A 24732-nucleotide genomic window follows, 5' to 3' on the forward strand; every position below is an offset into this window, starting at 1 on the left:
CTATACAAACGCTTTACACAGCTCAAAGGATCTCAACATATATAATCACCCCTGGCAAAGACGGTGTTGATCTAAAAGGCAAAATCTACAGAAAGCTACAGAGACCTATTAGGCTGATTTACAGAGCTTTCAGGCAACAACTCTGCATAATTTATGAAAGTAAAATCTACTTTTTAGCTCGTACGTTCTGCATAGTTTGGCTTCAAGGTAAACAGAATTTTTTAGATCAGCTGCATTCCATCATTGCTATATTTAATATTTACATTAATGCACTACTATGCAAAAGTTTCATACATTCGGTCATGTTTTTTTTTATGTTTTTGAAAAAAAAGTGTCTTGCACTTATTTAATCAAAAATATGGTAAAAAAAATAATATTTGGAAATTTTAATGCGGTTTAAAATAACTGCCTATTTAAATAAATTAAATATCATTTATTTCTGTGATGCAAAGTTGAATTTTCATAACACTTCAGAAATCATTGTTATATGTTAAAATGCTACTCAAGAAACAAAAAGGAAAATATTTTTGTGTAAACTGTTCAACCTTTTTTTTCCCCCAAGATTCCTTTATAAATGGAAAAGAACAGCATTTATATAAAACATTCATCTTTTGTAAATGTCATTACTGTCACTTATGACCAGCTTAATGAATCTTTGATGAAAAGAAAACTTGCATTACTTTAAATAAATAAATCTTACTCACCCCAGACTAGTGTATATTTTGCAATGTTATGTTCTACCTTTAATACGTTTAAAAAATATTACTCACATTGGTAATTTAATACAGTGTGCCCCTCTCAAGCAGACAGCTGATTTGTGTTGCATACAAATGTGTTTCACATATGCAGGATTCATAAACAAAATCCTTCATATTCTGTAGTATTCAAAGTCACACAGTCCAGGACTCAAATTAGGTTAGAATATTTGCTGAGAAAAGAGCTACATAAATATACTTTTTTCCACTATCTAACTAAGGCAACTAATGTCAAATGTAAGGAGTTAATTCAATTGACGTCCTCTGTGCTTTGTAATGAATTCCTAATAGCTTGCAAAAGCAAGATGTCAGCTCTGAAAAATGTGCAACACTCCATTGTTTTCCCTGACATTATGATAGTATCTGCAAAAATGCAATCTGATAGGTTCTGTTTAATCTACCTTACTAATTTAGTCTTCATTCTTTTAGACAGATCCTAGATGCTCCCCAATGCACTCTTCTTGCATATCTGCAAAGATAAGACTGAAAAAGCACCATAAAAAAGGTTTATCATCAGAAATGCAACAACTGATTGACCACTGAATGGTTTCAACCAACGTGCTTTTAATTCAGGTTTTTATGATATTTTTAAGATACTTAAAAATCCCAATTTATTGTATCTGCTTAGAAAAAGTGACAAATTCTTTTTATAGATTCCATGGAAGAAAGAAGTAATATATAACAACATGGGAGTGAGATTTTGTCCACTAAACCTTACCAGATAGATTTTCTTTGGTGTTAAAAACTACCAAGCAGGCCAAACAGTTTCATTAGCTAAATTATCAGTATTAAATAAGCATAAACCAGTCCAGACAAGCAAAGAAATAGAAAAAGGAGAAAAACTGTTGAATCACAGCTGATTCAGTTTGTCTGTTTGGTCCTCGTAGTAAACAACCATGCTTTAAAACGCTCCGTGTGATGGACTGCAGATGTCATGTAGAACTGCCCAATGGGATGCTACTTATTGCAAACAATTTGTAAGAAAAGTCAGATTTCCAGAGCTTAGCCTGCAAGTTTCAGAAATCTTATATTCCCATGCAGGCCTCCCAGCAGGCTGATACTGTCAGCAAGGAGAGGAACCTCAAGGGGAACATCAGGGGTACAAAACATACCATGAAACTCCCAAGACAGAACAAGAGTCACAAACAGAAATATTAGAAGTCCCAAGAAGCCTAGAGGTCCCTCAAACAACCTTATTGCAAACTCAGCTAACAACAACAGTTCCGTTTTAAAACCTTTTGATACCTACTGTTACATTCAAAAACTAAAACTATTAAAAACTGTTTTATAAAATTTAAATAAACTGAAATAAAATAAAATGTTAGATGAATTGCAACCACCAATGCAAGGTTGCTTCTAAAAATAAGTTTACACTAATATAAACTTTTTAACAAATAAAACTATTACAAAAAATGACTAAAAGGAAGGCTTCTTTACAAAAAGACTGTCGCAAAAGCTTTAAGAGAACTTCTGGCTGAACTCTAAAGGCATTACTGCAAGTAAAAGGCAATCCCACAATGCACTGCAACAGGTTCAGGGAAAATTTCCCTCAAGAGGGTGGACAAAGTGAAAGATATGCAAATTATAAACATCTTCATTATATATTTAATAACAAACGTATCTATAAAAGTGAGCATACTATATATTTTATGCTTATATAAGTACCATTAGCTTTGCAACATGGTGCAAATGAAATCGACTGAGCTTTGCATGAGAACTGCTATTTTTATGACACACGTTGTTGTTGTTGTCTATGCCGCACGGTCCAAATCAGTCACTTATGAGGTCCCATATCAGTTAGTACCCAGAGAACTATGTACACAGGCAGATCACAAGCTTTTAAAACTGAGCTAGTGTGACTTCAACCTCAAGTACGCATAACTAAATCCAGTTTGAGACTGCATGTAGAAGTACCTGTTGCCCATCTGCTTCCGTTTTACAGGCAAAAAAAGCAACCTGCTTGAAATAACAGAGAACGCAATGAAACACAGCATAATGTTCTGCCTCTAATGACTGTGTAACCACATTAAACGGGGCATTTAGTTAGGGTATTTTGCTCCCATTCCTTTGAAATGCACTGTGGCTGATAACAGGGCAAAAAGCAGATAAGCTTGGAAGTGCCCCTGGGAATCAAAGTCATGCTTTAGATGCACTATTCGCTTTCAAAGTTTGGTTTATGTATCGAGTTTGTAAGATATTTTTCCTAGAGTTCTTTAAGAGAAATAAGACAACTATAAAAATATATCACTATAAAATCACATGAATAACTGAGACAAATTTAGACTTTTGATTGGTCAAATTTGAACACAGCGATCTCTTTTGAACTCAAGAAGAGACACGTGAGTTTTCCTCAGGAGAAACATCTAAGAAGAAGCAGCTTACTAATGCAACAAAAGCCAATCCTCTTCAGACTTGTAACTACAGAAAACAAACGTACGACTTCAAAACAGACTTCTCTGATAAACTCAGTCCCCAAAGATGACAATTTAACCGGAGGCCGCAGCTGAATGCCTCTTACCTGAAGATAGGTCTATGGAGAAGCTTCCTTTTGATGGTCACATACTCATCCATTTAAGAGCACGAGTCCAGAGAGTGTGTGAGCTGAGGTTTCATTCAGTCTGTCCCCAGCTGTTCTGCCCGATCCAGCCTCCCTCTCCTCTTTCTCTCTCACTGACGGCCCAGTGCAAAAGGCCACGGAGGCCACATCACAGAAAACTCTCAGGCAGACACCAAACGCTCAACACTCGGAGAGAGCCAGGCGCCCAACAGAGCTCCAGCGCCAGCGTTGAACTCTTCACGTCGGCTCTTATCTCTTTGTCCCTCATGCAAAAACGCTTCCCAAATGCCTGCCTCCTCTCAGAGTCACGTCCTGTACAGCCGTTCTCCCTTCCAGAAAAGCTGTCGAGCACGCAAATTAACGTTGGGTCTGGTCAAAAAAGGGGCTGGACCCTTGTCAGGAAACAGTAATTATATCACAATCTGGCTTGCGTTTAGTGTGATGTGTAGACAAAGTTATGCGATGCAGAGAGGGTCCTTGTTTCGGAGGTGTGCGTTTCAAAAGGTCTGATTTTCCTTCATCTTTCGATGTGCTTTGCAAACATACTGTAACTTTTAAACTCCGAATAACTTCGCTAGATGCTGAAAAACAGCTTGTTGTGACTTTCTGCTTTTAGCTTTAACTTTCTGATGTCACATTTGAACTGAAATCCGGTTGTTGAGAAATAACGTTATATGCATGTGGAAAGACAAACTGATTTGAAGCTTGTTGCATCATGCCTGGTTAGGACACAGTCAAAGGGTCAGGAGAGAGTGGAAAATTGTCATGGAAAGCTAAATACTGGCCGCTTTTTTGGCACTACAAAACCGTCGCTAACATTATAAGTGGACCTCGGGGAGAACATAAGATAATAAGAAGAGGAGAAAAGAAGAAAGATATGACCTCTTCAGGGGAGTCTTTCGTGCTTTAATCAAAAGGAACTTGGCACTTTAGCCGAAGAGGCCAGAGAAGCACCAAGCGATGACTCAGGAACAGTTGCAAACGCTAAAATGATCTTCAGGAGAGAGGGGATGTCAATCTCGGAGACTAATGGCATGGACGCAGATGGAGACACATCAAACAGAAGAAAAAAAAGAAATGTATCTGGCAGCTACATTCGCTGGATCATTAAAATCATCTTTAAAAAGAACACATAAATGTCTGCAGGTTCACAGTCTGTCAACTGTTCAAAATATGCAAGGCACAACTTTATGAAAAATACCTTATATTGTAAGATTTATTAGCTACTAACAAGTACTGGCTATTAGAAATAAAGGTACATTAGTGGCATTGATGGTTGCATGAACCTTTCCATTCTACAAACAGTTCTTAATAGAAAAAAAGATTCTTTAGATTTTTGAAATACTATGTTATGAAACGTGAAATGTTAAACACAAAGAAAGACATCTATGATAATTGGTTAACTGAAAGGTTCTTTGAAGAGCTGAAATGATTGGTATCTTTATTTTTGTCCGGGAAGAAAAAAAAAGAAATCTTTTCTAAAATCCTGCTATTCCGTTTTCTGATCTGTCTTGACATATTTCATAGAAAATTAGGGATGAGACATATTTGATTGGCTTGTGTCTTATTTTTAATTAGCCTATAGTTTAGATAAATCTAAAAGTGTTTTTTTTCTCAAAAACAAAAATAAAAAGCCACAAAAGTCAAGTGATTTTGTAGGGTTTTGAAAGTTTTGGGTAAAAGTACAGGCCAATTTCCTCTTATGGTCAGAAAGGTAGACCCTATGTGAAGAACTGGGGAAAAAAAACGTTTACAACATATAAAGCAAAACCCCCTTGGAAAGACTGACGAAGTACAGTACTGCAAACCCATTAAGAGTGCATCGGGGGTTACTGCAGACTTTTACATTGATCATCAAGATAATAAATATTCAGGCATACATAACACACATTGTTAATATATGACAAATTCAACTCAGTCAACCAAAAAATACAAAAAAATAAACAAAAAAGGCATACAAAATCCAGACATGTCACATAAACATGGGCAATGGAGAGAACAAATAAATTATCCAAATGAGGCAGTGGACACAATAAAGTCAAAAATATGAAGACCAGGATGCTGATGTGTCAAAATACAAATGAAATGAAAATGAATATATTGTCAGCATACTCTGCAAAGTCTGCACTGCCCCATGTTTTCAGGCAATCCAGAAATTATCCAGGCTCTGTGATTAATTACAGATGGTACTATATGTTCATTTTTTAAAGTTTCAACGAACTAATATGGGGGAAATAAACAGAGAGCGTAGCACAGTAATGTTTGAGTTACTTTGAACTGGCCCATCAAATAAAATACAAGCAATCTAAACTGTTTACTCATCTATTATGAGGCTCAGAAAGACAGAATACAGCAGATGGTTTAAGAAGCCATCTCTGGCATTTCTGATGCCATTTTAATAATGGCTTAATGCTGAATGATAAATAAAGAGATGTGAGATTATGGAAAGGAGACTAGATAGTGCATTTAAAAAAAAGTTTGTAAATGTACAAAATAAAAATATTTTCCATACAATGAATTAAGTGGAAAACATAACGTTGTTGCTGTTTTTTTATTTTTTAGTATCTTTAAGGTAAAATCAATATTTGTTATTTAACAATTTCTTACCCTGCAATGTCAAAAATATCAGATATATCCTAAATATTTTCGCTATTGTAAAAAAATGCTCACCTTGCAAAACAGCCAAAAGCGATACCCTTTCCTGGTGTTCTTCTCACATGACAACAAAATTGCTTTTTTGCGTGTTGTTTTTACCCCAATAGCCCCTGTTGGCAGATGTTGTAACTACACCATCTGCTTCTAAAATGCAACTCCCTTGATGGCCATTCAAACATAGCAGTGTGTTCTCACAGAATAATGTTTTTGTAAGCAACCTATTTAGATTCAGTTTGTCAAATCCTGATTCATATTGGATCCTTTTAAAAATGTGGATTTTGGGGGATATTTTCCAACTTCTGCAGCTTTTGAAAGCTATGAGACCGTGTGTGTTCTTGAGGAGCCATCAGCAAATGAACACTGTCATGATGTAATTTTCCCTTTACTCAGTGATGCATGGCATTTATTGTACAGCTTATATAATTGGCCATTGAGATGAATGGGAATGCTAACAGATAACGCTCTCCAGTATTGTACACCTCCTTGGTTATGCACACACTACATTATTTTGTTCTAATGAACATGTTTAGAGATGCACTGTACCATAGTGACTAGTTGTTGTTTTTATCAGCTTTGGATATACATTGGCTTATATATTGAACTGTGCATGCTTATTTACCAGATTTTTGCATTTGAATGGACTTTGATTAAAGTTTTTATTTTAATTGATTTAAAATGATGTTTGATTTTAAAATCAGCCATTTATTGTTTAAAGCAATAGCGTTAAAATAATTACGGGCTCATCGAAGAAGTGTATTCAAATCATTGTCCGATGAATATCGTTTTCGATACATTTTTGAGTAACGTTTTATATATGGACAAAAACACAGCTGTAGAAATATCTGCCATTTTCCAAATCCCACACGAAAACACCAAGCCTTGTGCACTTACTGCAAGTTAGTTTTTGAAACAGTACAGAATACCATATGCAGCCAAAAATATGTGAGATTGCGGTATAGAAAACGTATCCGACCGCAATCCTTGATGTTTTTTTAAAGCCAGAATGGAAACGTGAAGATGGAATCACCGCAATGTGGAAAACACTACCTCGGCCAAATATAAAATGTCATACAGACATGACTGAACATATCCATATGGTATAATACAGGAGAGAGTAGCCAATGAAGAGATCAAAGATGGAGGATAAGTCTAACACCCAATGAAAGCCTCCAGCCGCAGTATCTATAGCAACAGACTTCACAATCCAGGATACAGCAGATATTCAAAAGGACAATACAGACTTAAAGGATTATTATTGGACTTCCTTGCAGGCGATGTTAAAAGCTCAAATGCACAGGTTGCTTTATCTGTTGTTTTTGGGTACAACACCAGAGAAGCCAGTACTTTAATACTTTAATGTATGTATTGTATGTAATAAGTTTAATGTATGTTTTTATTAAAGGTCACCACTATAGTAATAACGTACTCACGTTCCTGTTCAAGAGAAAAGACGATTTTGGCTTATTTTTATGGGTGGATTTATGTGTATATTATGTATCGGATCGTCAAAGGATAGATTGTCACATTCATGTTGAGAAGTCAGACAATGTCAGGTCACAAAGACACAACATTGACCTCAACAGATGAATGCTTTGACTCATTATATAAACGCTAGCCGTATTTTCGTTGCCCTTCAAAGTGTGCAAATTGAAAACGCGGCTAATGGAAAATTTAGCAAGAATTCGCATTTATAATGCAAAAAAGTGGTGACGTTCGTGTGGTCTTTCAGAGCAAAACCAGCATCTTATTTGACTTATTCTAATCATCTTCAGTCAAGTCTATAAATGATTAACACACATCTTGAATACAAATTCAGTCACTGTCCTTCTTTTCTGTGTTTTTTAATTTAAATTAGGTTTTGTGTGTTAAATCAAAAAACTCAATTAACAAGCTGTTAATATCTATAAAAAAAGTGTTAAATGTGGGATGACTGTGTAGAAGCTATAAACTTGGAAAAAAAAGAATCTTTATGACATATTATACAGTAAAAATAAGATAAAGTATTGAGATTTGTTATCATAGGTCATATTTTAAATATGATTTAGGTAAAAGTGATCTTGTTTTAAGATGTTCAGGTGATATACTACATGGCAATTAAGTATAATATTTTTGCAGTGTATTGACCAGGTGGTAGCAGCAATACATCAAATGATCGATTAAAGGTGGATTTCTATTACCCCATACATCTTTTACTTCATATTATTTCTCTAGTTTTATGCATGCTGTTCACCAGACCTCCGCATCACAATATACACGCATTCCTTTACCTCTACAAAGCCACATTTCTATCTTGAAAAGAGTTTTTGTCTTGTAAAATGCTTTTAACCTTTTGTATCTAGATTAACTGCAGGTAGAACGCTGAACGAATGCCTTGCACCACAAGTTGCGCTTTTGGTCTCTATGGCAACAAACTGCTGCTGCTTTCTCTGCATTCCTGTCCTAAAGTGCCTTCATCACCTCATGATTAACAACATTTGTTCCACAGTACCAATGCAGTTTTTATCGAATGTGTTACCACTGCATCTTAAAAGAGCTCAGACCTGTGTCACTTTCAGGGACAGATGTAGTACAAGAGCTCTCAGTTATGATGCATTCACATGATTACTCTTTTTCTCCTAATATTTCTTGCACAAAAATATGGGGGGCAGGACACTTAAAGTGGCAACTTTGTACCTTATTTGCCTAAAAGATTGTACTTTATACAAATATACAGTACTTTTTTTTACCCCAGGAACAAGCTTTTTTTATAAATATATATATATATATATATATATATATATATATATATATATATATATATATATATAAAAAATATAAAATAACACACAAAGGTTGACACTGAGTATAGAGTTTACTATCTAATATCTCATATTTTGGTTTTGAAAGAATTTAATGAGAAATATTTCAGGTCACATTGAGATCTCTGACATTTGATGGCACATGACATCTTTGCAAATTGAACAAACATGATCTCTGACTTTTAAATGCAGAAGACATCTTTGGACATCTGAGCACAGTTTAAGACAAAATTGAGATCTGTTTTCTCATGAGAAAAAGCCAAAAACTCTATCTCTATCTAACTCTTATGCTATCAAGGAGAAACAACAGAGACATTATAGACATTTTTTTCTTTTCTACGGGAGATTTCTCACTGCACTACTTCATATGTGTCATTATCACAGAAGCTTGCGACCTCCCACACAAAACTGCTGAAGTGTGACTACTTCCACTCGTGGCTTCCAAGCTTCAGATTTCCTGTGGCTACAGATATGTAAAACCTGCAGTAAAAGTTTTTTTTTCATTCTAATTCTATCAGATAAGGGAGGTGCAGATCGCAACTATAATCAACCTGGTCTCATAAAAATATTTATCCCTGTGCACTTTTTGTGCAAAAGTGTTTTTACGTGTCTTACTGCACATTTCACCACAGTTTCAAAGAGAAATGTCTACTGGGTTGCACTAAAAAAGATGCTATACGTAAACCCTGACATATTTGTATTACGTTGCTATAGGTATGTATTGCGACGTGTCAGAATTGAAATATTTGTGGACTGTTGCTAAAACGTAACGCTGTTGGAAAAATGCCAACCCTAAACCTATAGTGTTAACAAATGCAAAACCGGCATGCAACCGAACCATTTTGACTTCATTATTTTTGGATAATATTTGCAATGTTCACTTAAAACCTGATATGCATAAGCTCACACCAGTTTCACAAAGAAACATGAAACCAGTGCTAAGTGAAAGAAAACATATAGATAAAAATATTCTATCCAGCATTAGGGCAGAGTTATACATGCTTTTAATAATAATAAAAAAACATCTTCTTTTGCCCCCAATTAAAAAAACAACAACAACAAATACTATCTAGATAAAACAGTTATAGTTACAAAGTATACAAAATGTAATAAGAAAAGCTCTGTGGCATGTTCCCATGAACACTAAAAACCCTCTCAGATGGAGAGCTAGTTGCTGGAACACCAGCTATTTCTTAGCTGATTTCACAAATTTGGAGAAATATGCCTTATCCACCACCATGAGCACAAATCAATGAAATGTGGACTCATAAATGGTTTATTTGACCTCATCTAGTGTAAGGATTCATATATATATATATATATATATATATATATATATATATATATATATATATATATATACATAAACATTAAAGTGAAAATTCCTAATAGTAATTCCAAATTGCAATGGCCTATGTTTCTCTCTTCAAACAACAGTGGTTGAGTGCATTTATTCAGCTATCACAATCACAAACAATACAGTCTAGGTGTCATGACAGAACACAGACTGGCTGAGTAACACTTTCATTTTGATCGCTAAACTCCAGCTTGTTTGTCTGTGATTTCAGATCACTGGCAGCGCCGTTTCTTCTATGAGGAGCCAGCATGTGTGCATGGTTGCCAGATTGCTCACCAGGCAGAAAATGTATCCTTTCAACAGCGAGGCTCTTATTTGGGTATTTAAACCCGTGATATCTGGCAACTGCAATAATGAACTCTACCTCATGCCTCTTGCGCGGATGTAATATTGGATGTTTAGTGCTTTCTTTTTTTGGGAAGGTACGCTCGAATATGTAACATTCGATATGCATTGTCGTCAAAATTATTGCGATATTATCATTAATATTGGATATATCATCCAGCCCTACCCAGTATAATATCATAACAAAAGAACGTCTCTAAGCAATGTTTTGTTAGCTGGTCACCAGTGTTGGGCACGTTACTTTAAAAAGTAATTACTTATAGTTACTTATAGTACTAGTCACTTCTCATAAATAACAACTGAGTTACATTAATTTAAGTTAATTTAATTTAAATTACTAATTACTAGGAAAGTAACTATTCGGTACTTAAAAATGTTCAAATTTTTCAATGTTCAAATATGTCAAATAACTTGGATGTCCCCAATATTAAATGTTAAATGAATGAAATGGACACTAAACAGAATAAATTAATTATTAATAAACATTGTACACTAACCTACACTATTTTTATGTTCTGTGGGACAATGTGAGAGACAACTATGAAATTTAATATTTTGGTAATCGCTATGGAAACCTTGGCAATAAAATATAATTATATATACTTCTTTAGAATTATAATATTATTTTGTTTATAATTTAGCATTAGAAAATGACAGAACTAATTACATAAACCATGACTGCATATTTGTCATGTTGACTGGGCTTAGACTGGTGGTGTTTAAGATATTGTTTGTAATTTATTGTTTCTACAAAAAGACAGGGAAGAAAAAATATTCATAACAAAGCTACGACGAATTCTTCAACTAACAACAATATAAAAGGATAAATCTAGGATTAATGAGCTGCTGGGTTCATAAATATTACTCACGCTTGAATGTTATTCACATCTGCTTTCGTTTAAATTGATTTGCTGAAATCAAAACAGGGACGACAATATATTGTCGCCTATAGGTGAGTGCCAGCCAATGAGATTGTTGTTTGCTCATTAGTTCCACCCACAACCAGAAAAAACCGGCCCTGCGTCCTAGTGTGCATACTATCCAACCTATCTGCACTAAATAGTATTGAAAATTGCTAATATCACATAGGCTTTAGCATGGATAGTATGCTCATTGGGGTGCAGGGAAGCACTTCTTTTTCACAGCAACTCCGTAGACATGTATCGCGTTTCATGCATGGTATGTTTCATGCAAAACTCTCTCGCTCAGTATATTTCTTTGAAACAAAGCTACGACGTCCTGTGCGTCTTCATACTAGTTTACTGTATGTCAATCATTTATAGTAACGCCACATTTTATTATCAGTAATTTGTTTGATTACTTGCTACTGGAAAAAATTATGGCGCTTATTTATAACGCCGTAATTCCCAACACTGCTGGTCACAAGCGTAACAAGGTTTGGAAAAAATCCACAAAGTGTACAAAAATTCTAGAAAACCTTTGGTAAGATGTGAGCAAAGTCAGTGTGCTTTAATCAAATGCGATAGCATTAAAAGAATATCAGGATCAAGGTGTCTGGAACACAGCATGGCAGACAAAAAACACTTCTTTAATCAAAAGATATTTATCATCCATTGGGCCAGATGCTAATATGGTAATGTAAATGGTATATAGCTATGATAGATCTATCAATGTAGCAAATCTTACTTTTCAGAGCTATATGGCGCAGCCGCAGTGATTTCACTTTCCTGAATGGAAACAGTGTTGTGTTTCATTTGCAAATAAATGGCAGAACTGTTCTAGTGGGGCAGTGGAGCACAAAACTGCAAGTTTGTGACAGAAAGACGTAGGATTAATTAGCACGCGCAGGCTAACATGCTGATAATTAGTTTGTCTGTGGCGCATTCTGGTAAGACTGAATGCCCTTGGGAAGCATGAGTCATTCCCCGCAGGAGACTGAGGAAAACATCACTCGGGCCCCTTTTACATCGCTCGTGCCATTATGAGGCTAAAGAGTGTGTTGCTAGTGGTAACAGCTCTTTTGATGAAATTCCTTAGATGATGATATTATGAGAATTGATTTGACATTTCAAGTAAGCATGGAATTTCTTATTAAAAGCTCCTCACTCCCATAAAATAAAATCATTTCTGCAATTCAAAGTGGCACTAAATAAAACATAAGGACGATATGAAGAGTTTTCAGATTGTGTTTTTCTGTGCATATGTTCTTGATGGCTTTTAACTGAACATTTGATTATTTTATATCAAAATGAGCTCATATTAGCTGCTTGAATATGACAACATACAAGCATCGTTCGCACAGCTGTTTTATCTTAATAGACTTTGAACCTAAATTAAATACTGCTACTGCTTCCCACAGGAAAAAAAGACATGACTTGAATTTCTTTAATGTTGCGGTTGTATTTTTAGACAGCAAATGGAGGCTGTTGAAGTTTTTTTAGTGTTTAGATTTTACGTCTTTACAGTTTCAGAAGAAATCTTAACAATGGCTCAAACTGTTCAAACTCTTCTTAAAAGACCAAATGATATGTCAGTAATTGTCTATTTCTCCCTTCTAGTAATTTAACACAAGGTTGATCTGAGAACTCTATTCTCTACATTCTTTCATTCTCTGACGATAAACAATAAATATTAAGTCTCAATTTACTGAAGTTATTTAATGTGACTTGCAAGCAGACAACAATTTAAAAGGATAGTTCACTCAAAAATTTTAATTACTCACCCTCAACTTCTTTCTTGTATGAATTTATTTCAGCTGTTGAGCACAATATAAGATATTTTGAAGAATGCTGGAGCCCCAGTAGTTGATGGTAGGCATACTATGGGAGTCAAAGGCTACCGTAAACTCTCGGGTTACACGCATTTTTCAAAATATCTTTTTCTTTGTGTTCTGCAGAACTCAGGTTTGTAACGGGTTTTGGGTGAACTACCCCTTTAAGTCACTGTCCATTTGCTGGAGCTGTCAAATCAAACATGATGGCAGTGATGCCAGTGCGTTTGATCAACCAATGCAAAAATCAACTGCAAGCATCAATTGACTGTAGCTCTCACATGATGACTCTCCGAGAGGTCAGCTTGGTAATATACATTGTAATGTTAATGTGTTTGGTAATGAGACTTGCTACTGCCAAAACATTCACAAGCATGCTGCTGCACATATATATAAAATAACCTCATAACATGCATGAAATGACCCCATAGTAGATCTATACAGGTGGAGCTGGGGAAGGTGGAGGGCTGTGCTGCAACTGCTACAACAAGCAGTAGTTAGATGAGTGTTTATATGTTAAGCAGCAAGCTCAGTGCACTGAAACTGCAAAAAACTATCAGATACGCCATGTGAATAATGATAATATGTCAGATCAGTACAGTACATAGCTTCTTTAATCCATTTTAGAGTATTTTCAGACTCGGAATTAGAAAATATCTTACAGTTTTTCATTCCGAAACTCAACGTTTCAAAGAAAGTCATATACATTAGGAAGGTCTTGTGAGCTGTGAAAGAGCCACCACTGAGAAATGAAACCAAGGGTTAAGTATCTCTTTCGCACTCTCTTTTTAGCTGTTCGGGTTGGCTTAGTCACACTGAAATTACCGCAGTACCATTTCTAAGCCTTGTGTTCTTTGATTCTTGAAAGACGAAAAAAAAACGAAAAAAACATACACACTTGAATTTAGCTCTGAAAATTTGAGATGATGTCATGGAAAGAAAGAGAATGAAAAACCTGTCGCATTTAGTTGCTAATGAATTTTTTCCATAGCCTGCATGGCAGTTTTCATCCGATCTAAAACTGATAAAGCAATCATAATTTAACCTTATAGCCTCACACTGCGATTCATGTTGCTATAGCAACCATCATACGTGAGCAGAGCGGATAGTGCTGATATCAAGAATAAATGGGTTTTTGTTTTGTTTTATTGTTCGGTTCTGTTTCTTTTATCGTTCACAGCCAGCTTTTTGTGCCTTGAAGCTTTACACTGATAGCGAGTGATAAAATAATCGAGTACGGGCGGTTGGCATTTTCGCTCTTTGATAGGTGCTCTCAACTTATTGACGACGTATCGTCATGAATGTACTTTACTATTCCACAGTCACACAGAAAAACCTCTTTAAAAAGAAAGCAAAGATTTGATTGTTTGCCGAAATCATTAGGGCTCGAGCATTCACTGATTGAAAGTAAGAAAATGGTAATTGCGTTGCCACACTTTCATTTTCGGGGCAAAATTGTTTTTCGAGCAGTCATTCTCTCTCCAGGTCATGATCTAATCAAACATCAGGTGGACATAAAACACAAAGTAAGAGAGGTTTGAAAAAATGAGAAGAGAGAGAGAGATTAAACAAGCAAGGACAAATTATGGTCTAAACTGCTCTCAGGAAATTGCTCAGATCACTGGACGGCTTCTAAATACAGCCGCAGATAGCTGTCGTACAGGCTCGTTGTTGGCGCACATATGGTGCTGCACTCCGGTATTCCAGTCCACTAAACAAATTGTTTAGCTGCCAGCTGAAGCCCCGTTCACACTGACAGCAATTTAAGCAATGGAGGTTCATGTACTGTTGGTTGTGAAGGCGCTCCTGCTGCGGCATGCCCTGATGCTATTTGCAGGCTTTTAAAGCCTTTGAAACATTACCACAAATGAGATCAAAATAAATCTTGCAGCTAAAATTAACATTATGCAGTGTAATACCTTTCAGAAGTTTGGGGTCAGTAAGATTTAATAATGTTTATGAAAAAAAATTGCTTATGGTCAACAAGGCTGTGTTTATTTGACTATAAAATACAGTAAACAGTAATATTTTTGTAAGTTGTTAGAACTGAAATTACTGCTTTCTATTTAGGTAATTATAAAATACTAATATATATATATATATATATATATATATATATATATATATATATATATATATATACTGTATATAGTATTATAATATTATAGTACATTATGTGATACAAGGAGAAATTTTCTCCAGTCTTCAGTGTCGCATGATAAATCATAATCATAAATCATTATGATATGCTGTTTTATTATTGTTAATGTTGAAAGCTTAACATGTTTGTTGACGAATACATGACAAATTTATTTCAAATATAATTTCTTTAAAATATTAAAGCACTTACTGTCGATTTATTGCATTCTTTCTGAATAATAGTTTTTTCTTCAATAAATAAATAAATAAATAAATCTGATCACCCGAAATATTGATTTTAGCGGGAGTGTATTATATGCGACAATATTTTTTTTCCGGTTACTTTGTTGCTGCAAGTTGCTGTCAGTGTAAATAACCTAATAAGTAGTAATTCAAACAAAAATATGTTTTGTCATCATTTACTCACCCTTATGTTGTGAATAATTGTTTGTACGAAACACAAAGGGATACATTTAACATAATCAAGGGCAGCTGTGAACATTATTCACTTTGGAATGACATAACAGTTAGCAAATGATGACAGAACCTCCGTTTTTTTAATGAACTGTCCTCTTAAATAAAAGTGCATTAACCCAAACATGGTTTTTAGCTTGCTTAGTAAACACACCCCGAAACAAAAGTTAATAGCTCTCAAGTAAATGACAGACATGCATAGGAAGTGGATAAAATAAACTACGGCATTCATTCTCACCACACGCGAGAGAGTGTGTGGCTCATTTCTGACAAGAAGCAGAAACACACGCTCACTTCTGGCATGCTCACGGTCGCCTCTCTGACAACTCCGAAACAACAGGAGATTAATAAGATACACGTTCCCAAACGAGCTCAAGTATCACAACCAAAGACCCTAAAGCCTTTTTGCTCACAGGATGCCGGTCTGTTTGTTAACATCTGCCAATTTCTGGACAGCTTGAAATGAATACAGATCCAGAGAACAGGAAACACTCAGTTGCCAGGAGACGTCACCAGAATGTTTTAGCAAATCCTGGAGAGGTGGTACGAGGCCTGAGAGACAGGAACCTGTTGACAGGAAGCCCACACAACACAATGCAGAAATATCTGGAAGGTCTACTGTGCAGATGTCATATTTTCTTTCTCGCATTAGCGGCTAGTTTTAAAATACACACAGCATGATGATCGAAATTAAAATGTGCTTATGGGCTCATTCTGCCATTTTAAATAACCATAATTTAACTAATCACACTAATCACAAGCAGGTGAAATGTTGAGCATTAAATTAGAAGAACAACGAGATGTTGCAGTGCAAGAAGAGGCATCAATATATTTAGTCTCTCTTTTCCTAGAAGACTTTATATTTTAAATGTCTATAAACTCTTAAAAATAAATGTGCTTCACTATGTCATAGAAGAACCTTTTTGTCTAAAGGGTTCCTTAAAGAATCTTTAACATCTGGCAGAAACATAAAGGTTCTTCAGATTATAAAAATGCAAGAAAGAGACGGTTCTTTTGACTAAATGGTTCTTTGTGGAACCAAAAATGGTTCTTCTAATGGTTCTCTAGCCTTTTAAAGCACCTTTATCTTTAGTGTACCTTAGAACACTACCTAGACACTAGCTAAAATTAGTGCTCATCCAGGTAACAAAAATATGTTCTATGAACATTTTGCTAATATTCCATTAAGCACTGTTTCTGAACATTATTCTCTGAATGTTCCAGTTTTTCCTGATTATGCAAGAGTTAAAAGACAATTCTATTTTATAATTTTGCAAATGCTACTTTTGAATTGTCTCTTTATAAACTAAGTAGTAACATTAAAAAAATCAAGACTAAGAACATTTTTTGACATTGGACATTCTATTAACATCACTGGAAAAATGTTTGCTCCAAATTTTCTTTCTTTTTCTTTTTACCGCTTTACACAACAAAAACAAATGCAAATGCCGCACATTTTGAGTGGAATTGGAACTTTATGTCAGAGAATGATGGAAAATGTTTTTGTCTCACAAGCCTGTGTTTCATACATTGTCTTTTACACTTCAACAGCTAATGACACAACCCAGCAGGAAACTGTTGGATGGCTACTTGACACCCGGTGTACTATGCTTTATTCTGTTCTATTGTGTTTTCACAGAAAGCGGGCCAACACAATGCTGCCTCTCACATGAACATCCAGCTCTTCACGCTTTTACAGACAGCGTTGCTCTAAGGTCAGTACGAGCAAGCTTTCGGCGTCTCTGAAGTGGTTTCTCTGTAGCTGAAACCAAGAATAGTGATTGAAAAGAAAATCTTTTCAGTTGTTTTCATGTAAATAAGGTGACTTTGACATTGTCGGTAAAAGGTACGGAAAGTGCTTTTTTTTGCAGTAATAGTATACAAGAACCTAAACAAGAACCTTTCAGAAATAATCTTTCTGCACTATAAAGAATATTTTGTTCATCGTAAAGATTTCATTGTTTTTTTTAAGGTTTCTGCCAATAGAGAATGAGATGAACAAGGTTGTTTCTTAATGACTTTTAGTAAGAAGCCACATAACGCGTGTGAATACTTTTGATGAACTTTGTTGGGACAGTTTAATGGGGGCCTCTAGTGGATACATTACTCACATCTTCTATATTTCCAAAGATTTGTCTAAAGATCCTTCGTTTTAACGCCATCTAGAATTGAACTCAATATCATTTAGAACGATTTAATCAATCAGACCACCATACATTATTCATTACTGACAGCTTGCTGAACACCCAGCGCTTAAAGCACTGCTGATATAATTAGTTGGATTGATTATCTTCTGCATTATAAGGTGTCTCAAGCTGTCACCTCACATTCTATTTAAGTTCACACTATAAGACTAATTATGACTGAATATACCTTTCGCACTACAAAACATCCACTTACAAAATTGGAGGTGCAATCTTATTTACAAATAAATCTAAATACATGTTTGTATCACGGAATTTTAAAACACATTTTCATAACAGAAATGAAGCATATTTTAACTTTTTTTCTTTTAGCATTGTTTTCATAACAATTAAACAATTTGCCAACAAATTGTCATTACTGTAATACACCTGAATAGTTTTATAACTTTTGAGTTATTTTTTTATTTATTAGGTACAATCAAGTTGGGTTAAAAACAATCAACAATTTTTGGAGCATGCTTACTTGCTTACAGTAATGTACTGTATATATTTATGTCACAATATATTTTATTCATTCATTCATTTATTTATTAATTCATTCTGAGATTAAGGGAGAAACTGCCATAAAGCAATACGCTATTAAAATCCCATTATTTTTAATGCCGATTCTTGATAAATAAATAATATATAATAAAAATATATACGGTACATTACTGTAAGCAAATAAGGTGAATGGTTAATAAATAAATGGTAATTAAATTAAACATCAATGTAATGCAATACATATATATGCTGGTCAAATGCATTTTAACCAACATAAATTTCATAAAATAGCATAAAACAATATATAGTTTTTTATTTTTCACCAACAGATTTTTTGTATTATTGTCCTCAATTCTCATTATCAAACTTTACTGTAATCCAATATTTATATTTACATATATAATTTTAATATGAATCTACCAATATTTATTCAATAACAAATCCAATAGCCTTAAGAAAGGCTTTGTTGTTGTACTTCTTTGTGGAATTTTGGATAAAATGTCACCTGGACTTGTACCTGACAGATTTTGAGATGTTCACCCAATTACAGTAACCACTGTTTTCCACATAAACCTCTCCCACCTTCGGGACATGACTGATTTTGACACATGAATTACCGATCGACTCTTGTTTTCCTGCAGCGAATACTGATGCAGAGATGTTTTTGTTGAAGTGCACATGCTGAGGTCCGCCTAACTGATAGTGGAGAGCTGTGCTTTGAAGGAAGGCCATTGTTGAATAGCACCTCTCAGCGTGCATTACATAAATGTGGGGCTGTTACTGAGGGCAGGCGGGTGTTTAGCATCAGAGGCAGTAATGTGGAGGTGTGTGAGGCCACTTCACCTGAACTAGACTGCTCTGATTGGCCTTCGCAGCGAAGAGCTTGACAGAGGTTTCCACACAGAGGAGGGCCAGTGATGGCATCAGGGCTCTTCAGAGTCAGTAATGCTTTGTGTGTGTGTGTGAGAGAAAATGCTTTGGCACTTGTTTCACTGATGCACTACACCTTTACTTTGTACTTTGAATGCTTTGCCAAATAATATTAATGAATGATTATGGGGTTATTATTCATTTAATATGTGTCTAGGATTTTTGTTCAACTTTAAAGGACGACTATAATTAATAAATAAATGAAAACATTTGCTGTTATCATGACACTCATGATATTCTCCAGTTATTGAACTGGATTTAATCAACATTGAACTGGTATATGAGCTGAATAATGACACTATTGTCTTTTGTTGAGCTGCTCATAGCTAAAATGAAATCATTTTATAACTGATTAATTTTACAGCATTAACGTTGTTATTTTTCTGATTATTAGCGTGAAGCTACTTTGAAACAATATATATTATATAAAGTACTTAAAGTGTTATTTACTTATAAGTGCTTATAATATTTGGGGCGTGAATTCATAAGGAACAAAAACTCTGTAATAAAGAAAATGTATTCAATAAAAAACTAGAACTATTTAAAAACTTCTAACTGGCAATCAATCAGAAAAGAAAGCAAACCTAAATTTATTAGGGATCACAGCACAATGACTTTATGCCATTATATTGTCATGATAAATACAAGTTATAATATAATATTGTCGAGAAAGTCTTTGAAATGCATGCTAATTTTTTCTCAAACATTGGAAGCCACAAAATTCAGAAATAGTTCAATTTAACTGAAAATTGGTATATGCTATGTATGTTGTGTTACAATATTGTGCGGTAATTCTATCACTATTTATACAAAACTCAAGTCAAGTCTCCATCTCTACACAATATTGAAATAGATATATATTTAAGCGTTAGAGTGTTCTAAACAAAAAATGGTTTTCCCAGTGAAGCCATAAAAGAACCATTTGGTTTCTATTTCAATGAACAATTAAATAATCTAAAAAATAGATATATTTTTCCCCACTATAGAGAACCTTCTATGCAATGGAAAAGATCCATGGATGTTATTAAAGATTCCAATAAAGAATCTTTATTTGTAAGAGTGCACCAACGTTCTATGAAAGCTTACAGTTTACAAAAGCACACCCAAAGCTAACATTATCCACCAAACAGTTTTAATAAAGTCTGTATGTTAAACGCTTCTGGCTGAATCAATAGCACAAGTTCAATACGTAATGTAAGGGCTTTAGAACAAACCCTGAGCAGAATGTTTGAGGAATATCAATACAGAGCTGCCATGCAAGCGTTGCGATAATCTCTTCAGCGTCCCATTCCAGAGCTGCCCCACTTCTGTAATCCGTACATCATAAGACAGAATCAGAATCAGACAGCGAGCGCAGTTTGTATTGTGTGGGCTGTCACACATAGAAATGGAAGAACACCAATGTCTCGTTCCTGGTTGATGTTTTGTCTGGATCGAGATGGCAATGTCTCGTTCCTGGTTGATGTTTTGTCTGGATCGAGATGCTTAGCCGTGTAACAAAGCCTAATTACACAGACGGTCTCCTTGGGAGCACCATGTTCTTTGGCCCAGGTGAAAGAGCTGGGTTGTAATGTCAATATCTCCTCAGCTCCTTGATCTGCCCATTTAATCATGATTTTAGCAGCAACCTTCACTTTAGCACGCCAGATCTTTACCCATTACGCAACCCCCACACTATGGAGGTGGCAATGAAACCATTAGTGACCCAGCTGGAGTGATAAGATTGCGGTTAGATTCATCTAGCTGCATTACTTGTCATGCATGAAATGTTCATTTGGTCCAATGAATTGCTGTGACACAGACAGAGACCAACTTTGAACTTACCTTTGAGATGTGCTTTTGTACTTCTGCCTGTAACACAAAAAAATGGAAGCACATTAGCTTGCAGCCATAATGAGCGCATGCCACGGAAGAAAGTAGGTTTACGTATGTAAGGGACAGGACTGACAAGAACAGCATGCTCTGTTTCCAGTGTGAACAAACCCAGGATCTCAAGGAATTCTCACGTTCCCGCTGCAGTGAATTAGTCATCGTGATGAAGCTGCCGTTATCGGATGCGATTTAGACTGAAAATGCAGAGCTCTCGCTGAGGATAGAAACGTATGCACTGGAACGTACTGCAAATCATTAGTGCATATAGTTCATTAATAAATCGCCTATTTTGTTTATTCCAACTAGGAGTTTCTTGGAAACAACCGTGGCCTGGATGCTGAGCTGGAGAGGCGTTTCAACACATCCTAAAACGATATTGTCCACCTCAGATGGGATGAACGGAAAGAGTGCAATCGGTCTATAGAGATAGATGGAGCTCACCAAAGAGGCTTGGATGAGCTTTGCAGGGAGGTGATGGAGTTAGACTGGTTTAAATCTACGGATCAGCCATTCAGTGACTTCCACAAATTTCTTTCTGCTGTAGGTCATAACGTCTGATTAAATTGCCCTCTGCTTCAGCTCCAATGCATTTAACATCAGACTGAAGGTTATGTTTCAGCAGCGACTAGAGCAACAGAAGGTCATTTTTACGCTGGGAAATGAATTTATTGCCGTAACAAAAATACATTAATATTGTACATCTTTCATACTGATTTAAGAGAATATTATTTTGGTGCTGTTTTGAATATGAAGCAGGTGAATTCTTGTGAACTGAAACCTGGAGAAAAAACTCATTTCAAATAAATATATAATTTTAATTTAAATAAATATATTACACATAAAAATTAAGTTATTTAAGGTCGATGTCAAAGCAACGTATAAAATTACATTAAAATAAATGTAAAATAAAATATAAAACTGTGTATATATATTTACAAAAATAATAATACAAGTAAAAAAACCTTTCAAATTAAAATAACATTGGAAAATATTAACATAAAATCTAATTTAAAGTATTTAAAAATCTATAACAGTATATCAATGATATTAAAATAACACTTTGCCAAATGATTCATTGTTGAAAAATAAGTTGAAATGGTTAGTTAATATTAAATAAATGTTCATTTAAATTGCACATCAACTAACAAAACTAAATATTTTCTAGTTTTATGCAAGGGCATTTATTTCTGTTTATAGTGTGATAAATGATCTATAATTATTATTTATTGTGGCTGAACATTAACCCAGACTGTAGTAACTACAGAGTTTTCTGATGAAATGCAATGTTCGACATCTGCATTAAAAAATGTAATCAACGAATCACGTTTGGACTGTTAAAGTTTCTCCACAAAATGACCCAATCCAAACACCGCTGAACCTCATCGCCACAAGACTCATAAGAATTAATTAAGCAAACTGTCAGCAGAAGCAAGTATGCGAACAACAACATTGCTTGATTAAGCTTGACAGTCTCATTAGTATAACATTCACACACTTGCTGCCCCAAGAGTCAAAATTCACCCACTCCCAGCATCACACGGCGTACAGTGAACACAACAACCGCACCGCTCTGCCGTGCAGGAGTCAAACCGAGTGCTGACGAAAGAGTAAGAAACAAGAAGCACTTACATTCCTTTCAGCCTAATCCACATCTTCTCCGTCTGGTCGCACTTGGAGTACTTCAAGGAGTTCTCCAGCCCGTCCGTGTCGTTGGCCAGAGCATCCATGGTGTGCACGAACGCGCGAGTGTTTGGAGTGATCTAAGATGCAGAGGGATACGCAGGTATGCGATTCAACACGTGTAGCACAGAGATCCGGGTCTTCAAAGCATCTCCGGCAGTTTGAGCGACAAACGTCTCCCAGAGGGTCCTGCTCGCAGCTCCAGAGCGCATCAGCCCGCTGGAGTGAGTGTCAGCGCGCAGACCTGTCTCTCCGCTACGCACTGAGGGAACGCTGTCACACACACACACACACAAAAACGCGCACACACACACACACGCGCGCGCGCGTCACACTAATGTTTCTCTCTCTCTCTTGCTTCCTCTTGCTCTCCCACTGACCGGAAAAGCGGCGCTATGCCTAAACATTTCACCCTCTGGCTTCTTACCCTGTTGTTCTCAGTATTTTAGCCTGCGCTTCATTCTTTAGGCATCCATTTATACAAACACGCACACACCTCAAGTACCGCAGCGGGCACCTGTGTCGAAGGAATCCGTTGGCTGGAAACGGGAACGGCGCGCAGGCAGAGAGCAGCGCTTTCCCCCTCCTCTTCCGCACCAGGGAGAAGAAGAGAGGACCGTCTCCTCACATCCTCTACAGCATCATCATCACCATCATCATCCGGCCGAGATTCACCTGCCTTCCCCCGACAGAAGAAGCCATCGCGGAGCCCTGGTGTTTTAGCTCGCCTTGCCTACCGTTGGCCAGCTGAGCGATAAGCTCCCCCGGCGGCATCTCCTGGTCCCGAGTTGGCGTTTTAATGAAATTAACCTGCGCGCTATCGTCCTGCGCTTGTCTCGCGCCCGGCAGCCTAGTTTCAGCGCGCTCTAATCCCTCATTCCAGCGCAGCTGCAAGAAGCAGCGTGCTGATAAAAATTTCATGATTGTTTGTGAAGTACAAAAGGGCTGATTAGGCAGGCACACACTCAGAGAGACTGAAGCGTTTCGGAGGTGAATAAAATCAAAAGCACCTTCCCTAATATAGCAGCACCCCTATATCTCGCTTTTTTTTGTAAATAAGAAAGATATTTTTTGGTGCTGTTGCAGCCAGGCACAGCTGATTTTCATTCATTAGGGGGAAGGGCACATCATCTCCTGCCTACTGAGCATCCACGGCATGAATAGACTGAATCCTAATGATCCCTTCTTCGGGGTTACCGGTCTATTGGATTACACTCTACAATGTAAAACAGCTTAATCATTCCAGCATTAGCATATGAACAAAAATACATTTTTCCCATTAGTTCATTTCATCACATATTGCCTGTGGAATGAGAACATTCTGATTCCTTTTTTATTTCGCATAAAGGTGGTTCAGTCAGTTGTCATGCCATAACAAGATTAAATTGCATTAGTTGGAAAAATAGCCTCTTGTCTCGGTTTTTATTTGCCGTTTAATGAGATAGCGTGTTTGTTGACTTGCTGGAAGGTTGATTTAGCCGTTTGTTTCATATAAAGCGGTTCTGATAAATGGAAACGCATAAAATGGGGCACTGTGTGTGTGTGTAAATAAAACATTATTCATATTCACTTTCGGCACTAAAATGGTGATTGATGAAAGGCGTTGCCATGGCAACACACACTGCCATACAAACGGCTTCGGAGGGAATGATTACGGCTGTGAAAGAATGACTTGAAGGTCTCACGGAGAGACAGACGCACAGACAGATAAACCGAGGCAGAAAAGAGCAGCAACAAAGCCCCCAAATAACA

At 36.1% G+C, this 24732-nt stretch overlaps 1 protein-coding gene across 1 annotated transcript in view; it reads right to left on the minus strand.

Annotated features, from left to right (window-relative positions):
- The window catches only part of LOC122351746 (calcium/calmodulin-dependent 3',5'-cyclic nucleotide phosphodiesterase 1A-like), a 64132-nt gene extending 40707 nt beyond the window's left edge, over positions 1-23425 (minus strand). Inside the window, 3 exon segments of the mRNA XM_043249018.1 lie at positions 21253-21279; positions 22930-23253; positions 23408-23425. Of these exon segments, the coding sequence (XP_043104953.1) occupies positions 21253-21279; positions 22930-23027 (125 nt within the window). The 5' untranslated portion in view covers positions 23028-23253; positions 23408-23425.
- Positions 23426-24732: the final 1307 nt, after the last annotated feature.

The sequence above is a fragment of the Puntigrus tetrazona genome, chromosome 9 (assembly GCF_018831695.1).
Source record: "Puntigrus tetrazona isolate hp1 chromosome 9, ASM1883169v1, whole genome shotgun sequence".
Lineage (NCBI taxonomy): Eukaryota > Metazoa > Chordata > Actinopteri > Cypriniformes > Cyprinidae > Puntigrus > Puntigrus tetrazona.